At 43.4% G+C, this 19,838-nt stretch overlaps 1 protein-coding gene across 1 annotated transcript in view; it reads left to right on the top strand.

Annotated features, from left to right (window-relative positions):
* Positions 1 to 19,838, top strand: part of LOC115175927 (2-oxoisovalerate dehydrogenase subunit beta, mitochondrial) — a 96,201-nt gene that overhangs the window by 22,389 nt on the left and 53,974 nt on the right. Inside the window, exons 5-8 of the mRNA XM_029735578.1 lie at positions 256 to 411; positions 1,479 to 1,587; positions 11,090 to 11,187; positions 12,469 to 12,579. Coding sequence (XP_029591438.1) covers positions 256 to 411; positions 1,479 to 1,587; positions 11,090 to 11,187; positions 12,469 to 12,579 — 474 coding nt within the window. The remainder of the gene's footprint in view (positions 1 to 255; positions 412 to 1,478; positions 1,588 to 11,089; positions 11,188 to 12,468; positions 12,580 to 19,838) is intronic.

Genomic DNA, 19,838 nt, shown 5'->3' with positions numbered 1-19,838 from the left:
TTTCAGTAGTCAATTCTCTGGTTTCTGTTGGAGAGGTTTGTCCCCTCGGAGGTGGGAAGGGTCGTACTGGTCCTTGGGCATTGTCTTCTCTGGCGACAGAGAGCCATAAATTAGGGCCGAGCCTACACGATCGTGTGAGGTCCAAGTCTTACCGTTATGGGAGACTGAGGTAATGTTATGAATGTCTAGCTGTGACTGACCAGTTTGATGAGTGGTGATGCTATTATTTATGGATCTCTGTCTGTCTCCCCTCAGATTGTAAACGAAGCAGCCAAGTACCGCTATCGCTCCGGCAACCTATTTGACTGCGGGAACCTCACCATCCGGGCGCCGTGGGGTTGCGTGGGCCACGGCTCGCTATACCATTCCCAGAGTCCAGAGGCCTTCTTCGCCCACTGCCCAGGCATCAAGGTTAGACACTCATCCCTATCGCCTTCCCTCCCTCTCTCTCTCCCTCCATCCCATCCTCCACTCACTCACTTCTCCACCTCACATGTACTCTGTACTCTTAAAGCACCTTATAACCTATTTACCTCTGCACTGCTTGCCCCTTCCTTAATGAGCCTGTCTTCATGGTCTAAGGCACACACATCTTTCTCTCTGTATCAGTTAGCCAACCTCTCTCTTCACTTCACTGCACTGCGCTTATTACACATATTTTGGTGTAGTCGATCTCCGTGTATGTACCTTGCTAAAACACCTACTGGACTGTTTGAATTGTTGATTTGATGAGGGTAGAAAAATATCTACCTCAAATTGCTGTTGACCTATTCATGCACCCACTCCCTTCATTTCCAAACCCTGCTGGCTGCTGCATAGTGCTTTACATCCATAGAAATGAAAGGGAAATTAAGCACACAGACTCTCAAATAAATCACTGTCACTGTACGCCGTGTGCTGTCACCTGGGTTTCAACCGGCTGATCTGTGAGCGTGTGTGATTAAGCTGGCTTTTAAGGCACGTACGCTCGGAGGGAAACGAGTGCTTGCTAAAAATGTCAAATATGATTCACCCCCCCCACACCATCATGAAAGGAATAAAAGTCTAAAGTTCTCCTACGCAGCCAAGCACCACAGCACCAGTTAGCGCTTTATAGCCATAGTCAATTCAGTAAACATCCTCTTGTCTTTTTCAAAGGTCAAGGTAATAAACACCGCAAGGGGTGAGAGAAGGCTCAAATGTCTAGCTCAGATATAGAGGAAGCCGGCTTCTGCTTTCCACCCAATTGCACATTGTTTGGATCTGGGTTGTTTGTGTGTGTGTACCAGTTGAATAGTATGGTCTCTGTTGGTACAGATACACTCTGTTTGCAACCTGTACTGTTGTCCTGGGTACACTGCCTTAATAGTTGCTGGAACCGTACTGAAAAAGGACAACTTTATAAGAAAATGTCCGAGCCAGAACAGTTCAGGTTGGCACGATAGTACAATATTACCTTTTTCACACTATGTATTTACGATCTATGTATTTCACTCCAGGTTGTAATACCCAGAGGTCCGGTCCAGTGTAAGGGACTGCTGCTGTCGTGCATCGCAGATCAGAACCCCTGCATATTCTTCGAGCCCAAGATCCTCTACAGAGCAGCAGGTGAGTGAAAGAGCCCATCTGACGCAGGTGATGTGTGTTTGTAGGCGAGGTGTGTTTACAACAACACGTCTATGCTCAGTTTCCTCAAGCATTCTCAATGACCTTCTGTCAGCCTTTTTTGTCTCCTTGGTGACAGATGGTTTGTTATTGTTGTGACAGAACAGAACGGCAAACAAACTATGTCCTGGCTGCTTGGCTCTGGACTGAGTGTGAGTGACTTCACCAGATTCAATCGCAAGTGTGAACCAGCTGGTCCAAATGGGCCGTAAACTGCTGACAGCTTCTGGCCTGTGTCCTGTTCTGGCTGGCTGTCCATTCTAGCCCTGGCAGGACTGGCAGCATGCTGCCTCAGGCGCCTGCCTCAGGCCTACATCGTTTTTTTGGCTTTTAGAGCAGGGATCGACGGCCTTCACGACTGAATGACCTCTTATTATCCCTTTTTAACAAAGCCTATAATTTCCACACACAGCTTTGGGTGATAAGAGTCAATTAAATTAAGTTGTGAGATTGTTTTGATTAAGGCATAAGAAAGTTGTTATGCCCAGAACATTCTTTTCTTCTCAGGTATTAAAACCACTCGATCCAAAACAAGCCTTATGTCCATCTTTCCCTCCGTCTCGTCTGGAATTGTTAAAATCAAATCAAATTTTATTGGTCATGTACACGTGATTAGCAGATGTTATTGCGGGTGTAGCGAAATGCTTGTGCTTCTAGCTCCGACAGTGCAGTAACATCTAACAACATACAGTTGAAGTTTACATACACTTAGGTTGGAGTCATTAAAACTTGTTTTTCAACCACTCCACAAATTTCTTGTTAAACTATAGTTTTGGCAAGTCGGTTAGGACATCTACTTTGTGCTTGATGACACACAATTTTTCCAACAATTGTTTTTACAGACAGATTATTTCACTTATAATTCACTGTATCACAATTCCAGTGGGTCAGAAGTTTGCATACACTAAGTTGACTGTGCCTTTAAACAGCTTGGAAAATTCCAGAAAATGATGTCATGGCTTTAGAAGCTTCTGATAGGCTAATTGACATCATTTGAGTCAATTGGAGGTGTACCTGTGGATGTATTTCAAGTCCTACCTTGACATCATGAGAAACTCAAAAGAAATCAGCTGAAAATTGTAGATCTCTACAAGTCTGGTTCATCCTTGGGAGCAATTTCCAAATGCCTGAAGGTACCACGGTCATCTGTACAAACAATAGTATGCAGGTATAAACACCATGGGACCACGCAGCCGTCATACCGCTCAGAAAGGAGACGCGTTCTGTCTCCTAGAGATGAACGTACTTTGGTGCGAAAAGTGCAAATCAATCCCAGAACAACAGCAAAGGACCTTTTGAAGATGCTGGAGAAAACGGGTACAAAAGTATCTATATCCACAGTAAAACGAGTCCTATATTGACATAACCTGAAAGGCCGCTCAGCAAGGAAGAAGCCACTGCTCCAAAAACGCCATAAAAAAGCCAGACTACGGTTTGCAACTGTACATGGGGACAAAGATTGTACTTTTTGGAGAAATGTCCTCTGGTCTGATGAAACAAAAATAGAACTGTTTGCCCATAATGGCCATCGTTATGTTTGAAGGAAAAAGAGGGAGGCTTGCAAGCAGAAGAACACCATCCCAACCGTGAAGCACGGGGGTGGCAGCATCATGTTGTGGGAGTGCTTTGCTGCAGGAGAGGCTGGCATCATGGCATCATGAGGAAGGAAAATGATTTGGATATATTGAAGCAACATCTCAAGACATCAGTCAGGAAGTTAAAGCTTGGTCGCAAATGGGTCTTCCAAATGGAAATGACCCCAAGCATACTTCCAAAGTTGTGGCAAAATGGCTTAAGGACAACAAAGTCAAGGTATTGGAGTGGCCATCAAAGCTGAACTCAATCCTATAGAAACTTTGTGGGCGGAACTGAAAAAGTGTGTGTGTGTGTGTGTGTGAGCAAGGAGGCCTACAAACCTGACTCAGTTACACCAGCTCTGTCAGGAGGACTGGGCCAAAATTCGCCCAACTTATTGTGGGAAGCTTATGGAAGGCTACCTGAAACGTTTTGACCAAAGTTAAACAATTTAAAGGCAATGCTACCAAATACTAATTGAGTGTATGTAAACTTCTGACCCACTGGGAATGTGATGAAAGAAATGAAAGCTGAAATAAATCATTCTCTACTATTATTCTGACATTTCACATTCTTAAAATAAAGTGGTGATCCTAACTGACCTAAGACAGTGAATTTTTACCTGCATTAAATGTCAGGAATTGTGAAACTGAGTTTAAATGTATTTGGCTAAGGTGTATGTAAACCTCCGTCTTCAACTGTATACCCAATGCAAACAAATGTAAGTAGGAATGAATTAAGACGTTATACTAATGGACGAGCGATGTCAGAGAGGAACGGACTAAGATAGTATAGAAAACAGTATATACATATGAGATGAGTAATGCAAGATATTTAAACATTAAGTGAATGAGAGACCGTAGGATAGTATAGAATACAGTATATACATATGAGATGAGTAATGCCAGATATGTAAATATTATTAAAGTGAATAGCGTTCCATTCCTTAAAGTGGCAAGTGATTCCTAGTCTATGCCTATAGGCAGCAGCCTCTAATGTGCTAGTGATGGCTGTTTAACAGTCTGATGGCCTTGAGATAGAAGCTGTTTTTCAGTCTCTCTGTCCCAGCTTTGATGCACCTGTACTGACCTCGCCTTCTGGATTATAGCGGGGTGAACTGGCGGGTGGGTAGTTTGCCCCCGGTTATGCATTGGGCTGACCGCACCACCCTCTGGAGAACCTTGCGGTGATTCAGCCCGACAGTATGCTTTCAATCGTGCACCTGTAAAAGTTTGAGGGTTTTAGGTGACAAGCCAAATTTCTTCAGCCTCCTGAGTTTGAAGAGGCTCTGTTGCGCGGTCTTCACCACAATGTCTGTGTGGGTGGTCCATTTCAGTTTGTCAGTGATGTGTATGCCAAGGAACTTAAAGCTTTCCAACTTCTCCACTGCGGTCCCATCGATGTAGATAGGGGGGTGCACCCTCTGCTGTTTCCTGAAGTAGTCCACGATCATCTCCTTTGTTTTGTTGACGTTGAGTGAGAGGTTGTTTTTCCAGGTACCACACCCCCAGAGCCCTCACCACCTCCCTGCAGGCTGTCTCGTCATTGTTGGTAATCAAGCCTACTACTGTTGTGTTGTCTGAAAACCTGATGATTGAGTTTGAGGCGTGCTTGGCCACACAATCATGGGTGAACAGGTAGTACAGGAGGGGGCTGAGCATGCGCCCTTGTGGGGCCCCAGTGTTGAGGATGTTTCCTACTTTCACCACCTGGGGGTGGCCCATCAGGAAGTCCAGGACCCAGTTGCACAGGGCGGGGTTCAGACCCAGGGCCTCGAGCTTAATGATGAGCTTGGAGGGTAATATTGTAATAATAATGCTATTTTCAATCTATGTAATTAATGCAAAAACAAACTGTCAAATTCCCAAAGCTGTTAGGTCAATATGTAGATTATTTATGACATGCACGCCACACACAGCCTAGGGAATAATCTGTCTGTTAGTAAGAGCATGCAGTGCTCAACTGGTAGTTGTGTGGAGCAGCTCACAGAATTAATATGGCAAGACAGCCTGTGTGACTGACACTTCTTTAAAATGTATTTTACCTTTTTTTATTTAACTAGGCAAGTCAGTTAAGAACAAATTCTTATTTTCTATGACGGCCTAGGAACAGTGGGTTAACTGCCTTGTTCAGGGGCAGAACGACAGATTTTTACCCTGTCAGCTCGGGCAATTATGCTCCATCATGGTATGCGCTACACACACACACACAAACAAACCGGTTCCATGATGAAGCTCCACCATAAATGTATATTACAAAAGATTTCCCTGATTTCTCTGCCCAGGTTTTCAACAATATTATCTTTCGTCATGATTCGTCCAGTTGTAGCATGTGATTTGGTGCCGTAGCCCAATGGTGGTTTTAGCTGAGTTATTTTTAATCGCAGGGGGCAATAGGGAGCGATTCCATCGTGTATATATCATTTACATAGTCACGATAGGACAAAGGTTGACATCGCCCAATCCTAGATTACGTAACAAAGTAAACAGAGAAGCAACGCACAATAGGCAGTAGTTATACGACTAACTATGAAGAACAATATACACATGTCACAACTCACTTGGTGCACTCACACCAACCCACAAGTCCACAGAGATATGGAGGAGTCCAGTTGTTGGGCAGGGCTGAGGTGTAGGAGCTTGCTGCTCTTTCTGCAATTGCTTAGAGACTGTGTAGTGTGAGACCTGGAGAGTCAGAAGGGTGTATGGCCCCCCTAGCAACTGCCCTAGCTACTTGCTTGGCAACCAATAAGGGCCAGGTCACACAGGTCAGAGAGAGTTTTGAGAGGTCAGTTTATGGTACCCATAGACTTTCAGGCACCACTCCTGGTTGGATGGGGAGTGGAGTGTGCAACTTGAAAGGGTTGTGAGGTGCTGGTAAGAGGCACTGTCAGGGAATTCGTGACACTATGCAACATTCTGCTAAATGTGGAAAGCTATGCTGTCATCAGTGTGCAGTTTATAATGTAGTCATTAACTTAGCGTGAGTGTATGCTTCTAAATTGTAGAATATAGGATATGTGGCAGTGTTGACTCATTTTGCACCTCTGCCATTTCTATGCATGTCTAAAGTGTATTATTGCCTGAACTGCAGGGGTCTCCAATTACATTCAGCTCTGGGTTGATTTTTCCTTGAGCGGATGGTCGGAGAGAGGGAACATAGTTATAAATAATGTATACACTGCCTATTGACCGCAAGAATCACAAACAGATATAGTATTTGACAAAAACAATCATTTCAAACCTTGATTACATTGCGGTACGATCACATATGCCTCTCTATTTATGGGTGGGAATAGTAGTGAACTTCCAAAATTAAAATAACTTTTAGCTGATTTTCCTGGTGTTTTTACAGACTTTATGCTATAAGGACTTGGGGGGCCAAATAAAATCACCCGCTGGCCGTAATTTGGCCTGCGGGCAGCCTTTTGGGAAACCCAGCTCTAGTCAGACTGTAATATGGTGAGGTGAACTGTTAGTCACAGTAATATAGTTTAACAATCAAGTTGAAATCTGCCTCTTTAGGGCCTGCAAGGATATGTTTCAGTTTTGCAATGTTCTTGGCACAGAAAAGCAGTTGCCACATTTATTTTTCCACTCCTTATCTTGGATGTCTTTTTTTTTCTACTGCAGAGTAAAAATCATATGAGCCATGACACTTACTGTCTCAGTCTCTCAAAATGTGAATGAAATAACACCTCAGTTTTATATATCCCTCAACAAAACCCTAAGTCTTTCTGCGAGGTTTGTTGTTTCATTTTCAGATGGAATAAACCCAGTAACTTGAAATTACAATGGGGTATGCAGGTTCAGTGTCTATGGCTCAGTGAGACTTAATGAAACTACGTCAGAGATATTCGCTGCGTCTCTTTGAGGAGAAATAGACTCTTGTCTGACAAATAGTTCCATGGCATACCACCTAATGGATATTTCTCTCTTTTTCTGAAAATATCTCCTACAGTGAGGGGAAAAAAGTATTTGATCCCCTGCTGATTTTGTAGGTTTGCCCACTGACAAAGAAATTATCAGTCTATAATTTTAATGGTAGGTTTATTTGAACAGTGAGAGACAGAATAACAACAACAAAATCCAGAAAAACACATGTCAAAAATGTTATAAATTGATTTGCATTTTAATGAGGGAAATAAGTATTTGACCCCCTCTCAATCAGAAAGATTTCTGGCTCCCAGGTGTCTTTTATACAGGTAATGAGCTGAGATTAGGAGCACACTCTTAAAGGGAGTGCTCCTAATCTCAGTTTGTTACCTGTATAAAAGACACCTGTCCACAAAAGCAATCAATCAATCAGATTCCAAACTCTCCACCATGGCCAAGACCAAAGAGCTCTCCAAGGATGTCAGGGACAAGATTGTAGACCTACACAAGGCTGGAATGGGCTACAAGACCATCGCCAAGCAGCTTGGTGAGAAGGTGACAACAGTTGGTGCGATTATTCGCAAATGGAAGAAACACAAAATAACTATCTCCCTCGGCCTGGGGCTCCATGCAAGATCTCACCTCGTGGAGTTGCAATGATCATGAGAACGGTGAGGAATCAGCCCAGAACTACACGGGAGGATCTTGTCAATGATCTCAAGGCAGCTGGGACCATAGTCACCAAGGAAACAATTGGTAACACACTACGCCGTGAAGAACTGAAATCCTGCAGCGCCCGCAAGGTCCCCCTGCTCAAGAAAGCACATATACATGCCCGTCTGAAGTTTGCCAATGAACATCTGAATGATTCAAAGGACAACTGGAGAAAGTGTTGTGGTCAGATGAGACCAAAATGGAGCTCTTTGGCATCAACTCAACTCGCCGTGTTTGGAGGAGGAGGAATGCTGCCTATGACCCCAAGAACACCATCCCCACCGTCAAACATGGAGGTGGAAACATTATGCTTTGGGGGTGTTTTTCTGCTAAGGGGATAGGACAACTTCATCACATCAAAAGGACGATGGACGGGGCCATGTACCGTCAAATCTTGGGTGAGAACCTCCTTCCCTCAGCCAGGGCATTGAAAATGGGTCGTGGATGGGTATTCCAGCATGACAATGACCCAAAACACACGGCCAAGGCAACAAAGGAGTGGCTCAACAAGAAGCACATTAAGGTCCTGGAGTGGCCTAGCAAGTCTCCAGACCTTAATCCCATAGAAAATCTGTGGAGGGAGCTGAAGGTTCGAGTTGCCAAATGTCAGCCTCGAAACCTTAATGACTTGGAGAAGATCTGCAAAGAGGAGTGGGACAAAATCCCTCCTGAGATGTGTGCAAACCTGGTGGCCAACTACAAGAAACGTCTGACCTCTGTAATTGCCAAAAAGGGTTTTGCCACCAAGTACTAAGTCATGTTTTGCAGAGGGGTCAAATACTTATTTCCCTCATTAAAATGCAAATCAATTTCTAACATTTTTGACATGCGTTTTTCTGGATTTTTTTGTTGCTATTCTGTCTCTCACTGTTCAAATAAACCTACCATTAAAATTATAGACTGATCATTTATTTGTAAGTGGGCAAACGTACAAAATCAGCAGGGGATCAAATACTTTTTTCCCTCACGGTAGCTTAGTTTCCCATAGCGAAATGACTCCATTTTGTTCCTTTTTTCCCCGAACTTGGTATCATCAATCGCTTGTCTGTTTCCCACAGGGCTCTCAGAACTAATAGCAGTTAGGGAATTACTTTAATTTCCGAATAGCGCAGAAAGCACTACCTCGTGCCGGGTCCTAATCCCTCTGAGCGATGCTTGTTTGGATGATGTCATGTAATGTTTTTCATTGAAACAGTCATTTTCTTTTCTTACCAAGCCAGAGGGGATGTAACCACAAGCACTGGCTTTATCAGGACCGTAGTTAAATGTAGGCTAGTTAGTGACAGAGATTCCCAATATTAAGAGAATATTTTGTCACGTGAGCTTATGATCCCACAGCTGGTTGTTGAGTGGACTTCCTTTAAGTGAATTGGGGCCTGAAAAAGGCAATCACCGCCTGACATTGGTCTTCTTGAGTAAGATCGGTCACTATTACTAAAATGACTGCTGTGTCACTGAAACGGGGAAGCTATGTACACCAGAGGAGGTTGATGAAATTCCACTATATAAAGACCCCAGAATCCAGTCAACAGTAGTTCACTGTTTTGTTCGTTGGTGCCGTGGGTGGGATTTTACTTGATGCTTGTTGTGGCTTTGTGTGTAAGGTTAACTTAGTAGTTTAATGTATGCTTACGTATTAGAAGAATGCTTACCTATTAGAAGTATCTCAAGATGTTCCGAGAGAGAAATCATTTGAAATTCCAACATTGGAGTTGGTATCATTGGAGTTGGTATTTTGAAAGAGTGCATTTTCTTTTTCCAATTCCACATCTTTCTGAATCACCCTGGGGATTAGATGACTTGCTCTGAGAGATACTGATTAACCAAAATAAGCATCCTCTCATCCCTGACATCACTTAAATCTGGAAGCCATTTAATTGTAAATGAATGTCCCATGTGGCCTATAGGTGAATCAATCATTCACACCCCATTCAATCTATGATTGATTTGAACCATGTACGAGCACACACACTAACTTCAGGATTGGGTTGGAAAAAGGCTTGCCAGAGGTAGCCCATTTGACTCGTTTGAAATTGCTGAAGAAACTTGGAGTCGGCAGCCTGTTTCTTAACCTCTAGAGGGGGAATGGGTGGAAGTCATCCCGACTGTTCCAGGAAGTGTAGAGTGGAGTCGGAAACCGTAATGTCTCCCTTGAGTATCAATAGTACGCCCAGTGACTGTTGCAGTTCATGTGTTACCTTGCAAGAGACTTTTAAAGAGCACCAGTCTCCCCACTGAACACCCACACACACCTTCTGAAGGTCTTATCTTGCTTGTCAGGGTCAAAGCTGTGTATGATGAGCACCAAAGACCTGTGTAATGGTGTTACCAAATAACTACATAATAGGCTATGTTGGTGCCTCAGGTTTTTTTTCCCATCAAGTGTTTATGAACTCCAAGATTACTACAAATAGGGTGCCGAAGGGTCGGATGCATGAATATAATGTCCCTTGTGTGTTGAACACATTTTGAACTATATCCTGTCCCGCAAATGTTTTGTTGTCCACATTGATCAGGGTGACTGGCCTATAGTTGTTCACTAGATATTGTTAGCGCATAGATTTATTTTCTTATTAATAATAATAATAATAATAATAATAATAATAATAATAATAATAATAATAATAATATGCCATTCAGCAGACACTTATCCAAAGCGATTTAGTCATGCGTGCATAAATGTTAGGTATTCTTGGTCCCGGGAATTGAACCCACTACCCTGGTGTTGCAAGTGTCATGCTCTAGAAACATAGCAACAGAGGACCATAGAGAGGCGCGCACACAAGGCTCCTTGTGATTGATGAGGTCTGGAAAACGCATCTCAAATGGGCCAGAGACTTTGTTCCTAACTGGAAGCACAGATTGTAGGCTTTCATTTGTGAGTGTGCCGGTTATTTCCCTTCTTGTCATCCACTCCATCATTGAGCTCTACGGGTTGTTATGGACCATCGTTTGACAGAGAAACCACAGTTGGCCATAACAGAGTGATTAATGTGTGTTCGGAATTGACCCCCAATTATATTCCTAGCGTGTGTAGTACTGTAGTTGCATATGTGCACCAGGTCATGTTGGCTATACTGATAGGATACTTGGGCTCTTTCTAAAAAATATATATGTTCTCCTTCGCTGCACTGATCTGCATGATTTAGCTTCCACCATAGGGTTTCACCTGTCAACTAATTTACAATCAGTGCGGATGAAGGGGAGGAGATGAGAGTACAGGTTTTGAAACAATTGACATGGAGGTCGTGTTTTGTTTTTTTTCTTTGTTTGCTTTGCAGTGGAGCAGGTCCCTACAGAGGCCTACACCATCCCACTTTCGCAGGCCGAGGTTATACAGGAAGGAAGTGACGTCACTCTGGTCGCGTGGGGAACACAGGTGAGACGTGGAAGAAGGAGCCGTGGGTTGAGTCTACATACTCGAGCCATAGAGGAGATGGAGCTATATATCTATGGCCGTGCGTGAGTCACGACCTTAGCCAGAAGTCATTGTTTATGGTGTGGAGGCGGGCAGAGTAGGGACATCCGCATTACATCTTGGGTCTTTGACATTTTTAAGCCGACAGGGACGAGCCGTGGATTACCTCTTAGCTCCATCACAAGCCCACGCCTCTCAACAGGGGCTTTCTCACCAGGGGTTGGTTTATCGTGTCTACACTGACGTCTCCGTTAGACCGATGCTGCTCCACAGTGTTAACGGTCCACGTCTACACAAGGCCTTCCATTATCCTCAACTCCTGTCACCCTGATTTTCTTTTCCTCAGGAGAGGATTATGGTCTCTATAGCACTCTTGGTGTCGTTGTCCCTTACAAAGATTATGCTAGCCCACTTACCGGGCTTAACCCACCCAGAGAAGGAGACTAATGTAGGTACAGCTGAAGAGCAGAGGGGGTCTAAGCCTGAGGGCCGGGAATGACTGGGAAATCAACTCCTTCAAAGACGCCATTTTGCAAAGATGAAAAATCCACCCAAGTAGTCGAAATCGGGGCTTTTTAAAATGCCACCCCATTACTCTGGTAATCCATCAGCCCTCCGTGGACGAGTGAAAAGAAAACAACTCCCAGCAAGTGGAGTGGTCGGAACCGCGCCTGGAACCTGCCGTGAAGGCCTGCTAATGAGTGTAACAGAGGGGTTCATTTTGCCAGTCCTGAAAATCCCTACATTTGTGCGCATTTTATTGCGCACTTTAAACCTGTTCATATCTTGACAGAAGTACTAGGCTATATCATTGCTTCAGCAATATTCAGTATATTAGGAGTCATCTCTAGCAAGGTTGACTAACACCAGAATAGAATATTTATCTTTTTAATATGCCTGTTGTAGACCCGTGTCTATATGGGCTGGAAGCCTATAGATTGCTGTGTTCCTTTTTTATCAATTGGCTGTCTGACTCATGACTATCACTCAAGACCCACACATTAATAGATTTTATTCATTAACCCTCACACACATTCATAGACGAACTCAAAGCCCTGATGCACAGCTTAGGGATAACGATGGAGCCAGTATGTCCTGCTGTTAGATTGCCGGTGATTCACAGCCAGTAAACATGGAGTCTATCCAAGCAACTTTCTCCATTAGTCCAAACTGACTTGAAAAAAAATCCATTGTGGATTAGAATGGAATACATGGTCTTGATCTCTGACTCCTGCCTTGCAGATCCATGTGCTGAGGGAAGTGGCCAACATGGCTCAGGAGAAGCTGGGTGTGTCCTGCGAACTCATAGATCTACAGACCATCTTGCCTTGGGACACTGAGACTGTTTGCAAGGTAAGACGCATGCTAGGCTATATAATTTGCGTATACACACACACACACACACACACACACACACTCAGGGTTGGCTAGGTTACTTTCTAAATGTAATACGTAAGTTACTAGTTACTTGTCCAAAATGATTAGCAGTAACTTCACTTTTGGATTACTAAAACTCAGTAACGTAATCTGATTACTTTCAGTTACTTTTAGATTGCTTTCCCCTTAAGACATTAGAAGACAAAAAGACTCCCTCAAACGTCAAATCAAAATAAAATTGTATTTGTCACATGCTTTGTAAACAACCTTTGTAGACTAACTGTGAAATGCTTATTTACAGGCCCAGCCCAACAATGCAGAGAAAAATATAGAAACAATTATAACACAAGGAATAAATGCACAATGAGTAACAATAACTTGGCTATATAAACAGGGTAACAGTACCGAGTAGATGTGCAGAGGTTCTGAGGTAAATATGTACATATAGGTAGGGGTAAATTGTCTAGGCAGCAGGATAATTAATAAACACTGGTAGCAGCAGCATATGTGACGAGTCAAAAGAGTTAGTGCAAAAGAGGGTCAATGAGAGTCCGTGCAGCTATTTGGTTAACTATTGATAAGTATTATGGCTTGGGGTAGAAGTTGTTTAGGGTCCTGTTGGTTCCAGACTTGGTGCATCGGTGCCACTTGCTATGTGGTAGCAGAGAGAAAAGTCTGTGTCTTGAGTGGCTGGAGTCTTTGAAAATGTTTAGCGCCTTCTTCTCACACAGCCTGGTATAGAGGTCCTGGATGGCAGGGAGCTTGGCCCCAGTGATGTACTGGGTCATACGCACTACCCTCTGTAGCGCCTTGCGGTCGGATGCCAAGCAGTTGCCATACCAAGCGGTAATGAAGCCAGTCAAGATGCTCTCAGTGGTGCAGCTGTACAAGGTTTTGCGGATCTGAGATTACATTTTGATTCCGTAGGCTGGGATCCGCTTTATGCAACTGAGGCAAGAGCGCATTTTTCACAGGCTGTCCACTGACCTCAAAAATGATTGATATGCAGCTTAAACTTCTTCAATTTAACCATTGAGTTATACATGTCCAATTGTGAACAGCCATCCACAATTGCCACAATAAGTAAGGCGCAAATGGCTAAATGAGAGGGCAGCAGTGTGATTTACATCAATGCGCTATGTAGATATCAATAATATGTAGCCCGTAGGCTACATCACTGCTGTCGTCCTTACCCTTTGCATTTTATTTAGATTGGATAATCTTTGGATGCCGACAGCGGTTGCACTATTGGAAGACATGGCTTGGACAGTTGGCTACAAAATCATATTCCTGCTCTTTTCCCGCGATCCCTCAAACACATTTGGTGTGTCATCATAGTGGTCTCTGATTTCAGACTTCCTCAGGCGGAACAAAAAACATGGCTGAGGATTATTTCTGTCTAATAAAACTCTTGTTGATTGGCTGGGCCTGGCTCCCCAGTAGGTGGGCCTATCCCCCCCCAGGCACACCGATGGCTGCACCCCTACCCAGTCATGTGAAAGCCATAATTAGGGTCTGATTTATTTATTTCAATTGACTGATTTCCATATTTGAACTGTAACTCAGTAAAATCTTTGAAATTGTTGCATGTTGCGTTTTATATTTTTGTTCAGTATAGGTGATGATCCCTGCAGTAGACTGTGTAATTTAGCACTTACATTTCCCTTCAATTTGGCACAGAAACCATGTTATTTTTCTCTGCAGTGCAGTTTCTGCCGTTCGTGATTGATTGAATTCCAACTTCACTCTCCCACAGCTGGTATGATTTCATTAGGGCTGTATTTCTACTTTGCCGCACGATTAAAGTAACTGTAGCACTCACTCGTGTTATTATGTAATGTAAGAGAGAAACTGTTTTGTTAGCCTTTCAAAGTATTCTAATGATGTCTTGAGTTTAAAGTTATGGTCCATTCAAGCCCAGAGGAATGGGAGGAAAGGAGGTAAGCGAGGCCTGTATATTTTGTCCACATACAGTGCCTTCAGAAAGTATTTACACCCCTTGATTTTTTCCACATTTTGTTGTTGTTACAGCCTGAATTTAACTTTTTAATTTAATTTTTTTTCGTCACTGGCCTACACACAATAGCCCATAATGTTAAAGTAGAATTAAGTTATTTAAAAAAAAATTGAACAAATTAATAAAACAATGAAAAGCTGAAATGTCTTCAGTCAATAATTTGTTATGGCAAGCCTAAATGACTTCAGGAGTAAAGATTTGCTAACAAGTCCCTTGATAAGTTGCATGGACATTAAATATTTTTTTAATAACTACCTCATCTCTGTACCCCACATACAATTATCTGTAAGGTCCCTCAGTCGAGCAGTGAATTTCAAACACAGATTCAACCACAGATCAGGGAGGTTTTCCAATGCCTTGCAAAGAAGGGCACCTGTTGGTAGATGGGTAAAAAAAGAAGAATCAGACATTGATTATCCCTTTCAGCAGGGTGAAGTTATTAATCACACTTTGGATGGCATATCAATACACCCAGTCACTACAAATGTACCGGCATCCTTCCTAACTCAGTTGCCTGAGAGGAAGGAAACCATTCAGGGATTTCACTATGAGGCCAATTATGACTTTAAAACAGTTATGGAGTTTAATGGCTGTGATAGGAGAAAAATGAAGATGACTCAACAACATTGTAGTTACTCCACAATTCTAACCTAATTGACAGAGGGAAAAGAATGCCTCTACAGAATATACACTGCTTAAAAAAATAAAGGGAACACTAAAATAACACATCCTAGATCTGAATGAATGAAATAATCTTATTAAATACTTTTTTCTTTACATAGTTGAATGTGCTGACAACAAAATCGCACAAAAATAATCAATGGAAATCCAATTTATCAACCCATGGAGGCCTGGATTTGGAGTCACACTCAAAATTAAAGTGGAAAACCACACTACAGGCTGATCCAACTTTGATGTAATGTCCTTAAAACAAGTCAAAATGAGGCTCAGTAGTGTGTGTGGCCTCCACGTGTCTGTATGACCTCCCTACAACGCCTGGGCATGCTCCTGATGAGGTGGCGGATGGTCTCCTGAGGAATCTCCTCCCAGACCTGGACTAAAGCATCCGCCAACTCCTGGACAGTCTGTGGTGCAACGTGGCGTTGGTGGATGGAGCGAGACATGATGTCCCAGATGTGCTCAATTGGATTCAGGTCTGGGGAACGGGCGGGCCAGTCCATAGCAACAATGCCACATGAGGTCTAGCATTGTCTTGCATTAGGAGGAACCCAGGGCCAACCGCACCAGCATATGGTCTCACAAGGGGTCTGAGGATCTCATCTCGGTACCTAATGGCAGTCAGGCTACCTCTGGCGAGCACATGGAGGGCTGTGCGGCCCCCCCAAAGAAATGCCACCCCACACCATGACTGACCAATCGCCAAACCGGTCATGCTGGCGGATGTTGCAGGCAGCAGAACGTTCTCCACGGCGTCTCCAGACTGTCACGTCTGTCACATGTGCTCAGTGTGAACCTGCTTTCATCTGTGAAGAGCACAGGGCGCCAGTGGCGAATTTGCCAATCTTGGTGTTCTCTGGCAAATGCCAAACGTCCTGCACGGTGTTGGGCTGTAAGCACAACCCCCACCTGTGGACGTCGGGCCCTCATACCACCCTCATGGAGTCTGTTTCTGACCGTTTGAGCAGACACATGCACATTTGTGGCCTGCTGGAGGTCATTTTGCAGGGCTCTGGCAGTGTTCCTCCTGCTCCTCCTCGCACAAAGGCGGAGGTAGCGGTCCTGCTGCTGGGTTGTTGCCCTCCTACGGCCTCCTCCACATCTCCTGATGTACTGGCCTGTCTCCTGGTAGCGCCTCCATGCTCTGGACACTACACTGACAGACACAGCAAACCTTCTTGCCACAGCTCGCATTGATGTGCCATCCTGGATGAGCTGCACTACCTGAGCCACTTGTGTGGGTTGTAGACTCCGTCTCATGCTACCACTAGAGTGAAAGCACCGGCAGCATTCAAAGTGACCAAAACATCAGCCAGGAAGCATAGGAACTGAGAAGTGGTCTGTGGTCACCACCTGCAGAACCACTCCTTTATTGGGGGTGTCTTGCTAATTGCCTATAATTTCCACCTGTTGTCTATTCTATTTGCACAACAGCATGTGAAATGTATTGTCAATCAGTGGACAGTTTGATTTCACAGAAGTGTGATTGACTTGGAGTTACATTGTGTTAAAGTGTTCCCTTTATTTTTTTGAGCAGTGTATATAAAAATATTCCAGAACATGCATCCTGTTTGCAACAAGGCACTTAAGTAATACTGCAAAAAGTTTGGCAATGCAATTCACTGTTTGTCCTGAATACAAAGTGTTTTGTTTGGGGCAAAGCCAATATAACAAATTACTGAGTACCACTCTCCATATTTTCAAGAATAGTGGTGGCTGCATCATGTTATGGGTATGCTTGTAATCGTTAAGGACTGGGGAGTTTGAATAGCTCAGCTCGGAATAGAGCTGAGCACTGGCAAAATCCTGGCGGGAAAAACGCATCTATGGCAAGACCTGAAAATGGCTCTCTAGCAATCATCAACAACCAATAATGGGCAAATGTTGCACAATCCAGGTGTGAAAAGCTCTTAGAGACTTACCGAGAAAGACTTACAGTTGTAATCACTGCCAAAGGTGCTTAGACAAAGTATTGACTCAGGGGTGTGAATCCTTATGTAAATTAGATTTCTGTATTTAATCTTTAATACCTTTGCAAAAATGTCTGAAAACATGTTTTCACTGTCGTTATGGGGTATTGTGTGCAGATGGGTGGTGGGTGGGGGGGGGGGAATAAATAATAATAATACCTATAGATAGATCTCTCTAACGCAACAAAATGTGGAATAAGTCAAAAGTATGAATACTTTCTGAAGGCACTGTATTTTGTCACCTCCCGAGATGTGCCAATGCCATGCATTTTAAATGGCCCACTTCAAACGTGCCACATACTGTTTTGTTGTGAACGTGGCAAGCCGCTGGGGACCCGATGCCGGATGGATTTTTATATTGCCTGTTTTATCATGCATTTTTAAAGTCCCTCTGGTGCAGCACATGACACAGTTGGTAAGCTCTGCGAGGCCTGGCGCTGCCAAGTAAATCTTATAACTGACAGTTAAGGCACAAGATGAAAATTGTGGTCACAGGCCGGTAATTTAATATGGAGCCCAATTGGAATCGATGGTATATATTATTATTGTTTTGGCACCGGGGCGCTTCAAATGAAGTGAGCAACAGTCTGCTATGGGCCGTTTGTTCAGAGACAATTTTCTCAAATGAACGGGGTGATTTTCAGCAGTGGCCGCTCCATTAAACCGGCTCTATGAAATTGAATAGTGTGTTTTATATACTGCTTATGGTTCTCGGGGGCAAGGCCGCCGTCTCCACCTTGCCAACAACACTTGTCCTCCTCTCCTTCAGCTAAACGTGTTGTGGATTATCCATCCTCACACCTTTTTAATTTCCCTTTTCCTTGTCAGTTTATATCCTCCTATCTTCTCATTCTCTTATTACGTATTATTCTGTTTTCTCTTGATAAGGCATTATGTCCTCACTCAGTCCTATAGCCATAAAATTCAAATGCTAACAACACTGCCTGGGAATGTGTTGTTGTCTCTCAGCTTCAGTGTGTTGCCCTATTTGACCCATGTGGCATTATTTGATGGTTGTGGATGAGTAGAGAACCTTTTAATCGTGCAATTAACTGGAGAGGATGAATTAACCACAGGCGAAATAATCCCCATGTTCTTTGTACCCGATTTGCCATGAATGCAACGTTAAAATATTTTGTTTTATCTTTTAATAAATCTGAAGCATAAAGAACTTCGTGGTCCAGATGTCAAATTAGGAACAAATGCGGTTCTCTGTTTTAAAAAAGAAAGAAATAAAGCTTACGTAAGACTACTCATTCCTCTCAAAATGATGTTTTCAGACAGTGGGGCCAACTAATGAAGACAACCCTGACATGAAAGACTATGGTCTCCTTTTATGCACGAAAGGTGGGTTAGTGGACAGGGAAATGGGGTTCCGTTACCCAGAAATGGCTATGCTATAAAATATATATTTGTCTGTCTTAGCAGTGCCTGTTTTGGTCACAACGCACAATAAAACAAATGCCCAATAGTTCAGTATCATCATTGCAAATGGTCAGCCCTGACTGAGTGTATACCTAATTTCCCACCTGTGGTCAATGATCTGCCTCTGCAATGATTGTGTGTGTCTTGGTGTGAAGACTAGACACAAGTATTCATCCACTGAGTGCCGTAATGGATTCCTTTTGTGATCTACCTCTGTTGTCTTAGTTGGGAAGTGCTGGCTGCTGAGCGGTTGAATTACAGGTTTTGACCAGTGTAGGTCCCCTTAGGCGCTACAATGTATAGCACATGAAGGTCACCTTTGAAACTAGTCTACCTTTCCATATCTGCATTTGAAGAGCAAGCTGATTTGTACTCGCATTGCACAGCAATTTAGGGGGTCATAGCTGCTTGACGATAGGGAAAATATTTCACTTTAATGGTTGGTTTCACTAACCCATATTGAATAAATCCAAGAGTAACAGAGAACTAAAATTTTTATTTCATTAGCATTGACGTAACTGGGATTTCAGACATCAGGCCAGGACTATTGAGTCTGAGTGGAACCTTTTTTAAATCGTATGAACTGCTGTCCAGGAATATGTCTATGAAACTAAATTATCATTCATCCTACCTAAAAATGCAATCTAGTCCAGGTCCCTGCTTAATCTCTAATGTGAAACAGACCCCTTTATGCTACTCTTTCTGTCACCCCTCTGACTACCCAGAATCCTCCACTTCCAATCCTAAAGTAGGCCCTATATTCAAAGGTTAGGTGGAGAGTGAGGTCAAACCTCGGTGCCCCTGGTCACCCTGACTGACTGACTACGGACTGACTGAGGGCTAGCCCTGAGTGACCCCTGCCTGCCTGCCCTGGCTCTGTGGCTAGAACTACTGCTGATGCTGAACATTTCAGACACTGGGGCATTCACGCAAGGCAGCTATGACAGGAATTTCCACATGCATTTACATTTTGCATTTTATTGAAACAAGTTCATATTTTTTTATTTTTTGTATTTTGTTTCAGGGTCAGCCGGCCCTACATGTGTTTGTTGGGGCACAATTGTCACAAACCTCTTCTCTCCTTCTCTTGGCTCACCCTCCCGCTGAGCCCTCTGACAGACCAGCTATTTTAGATTTACAGAGGA

The sequence above is a fragment of the Salmo trutta genome, chromosome 3 (genome assembly GCF_901001165.1).
Source record: "Salmo trutta chromosome 3, fSalTru1.1, whole genome shotgun sequence".
Lineage (NCBI taxonomy): Eukaryota > Metazoa > Chordata > Actinopteri > Salmoniformes > Salmonidae > Salmo > Salmo trutta.
The sequence above is the reverse complement of the archived record's forward strand: the minus strand, read 5'-3'. Positions and strand labels throughout refer to the sequence as shown.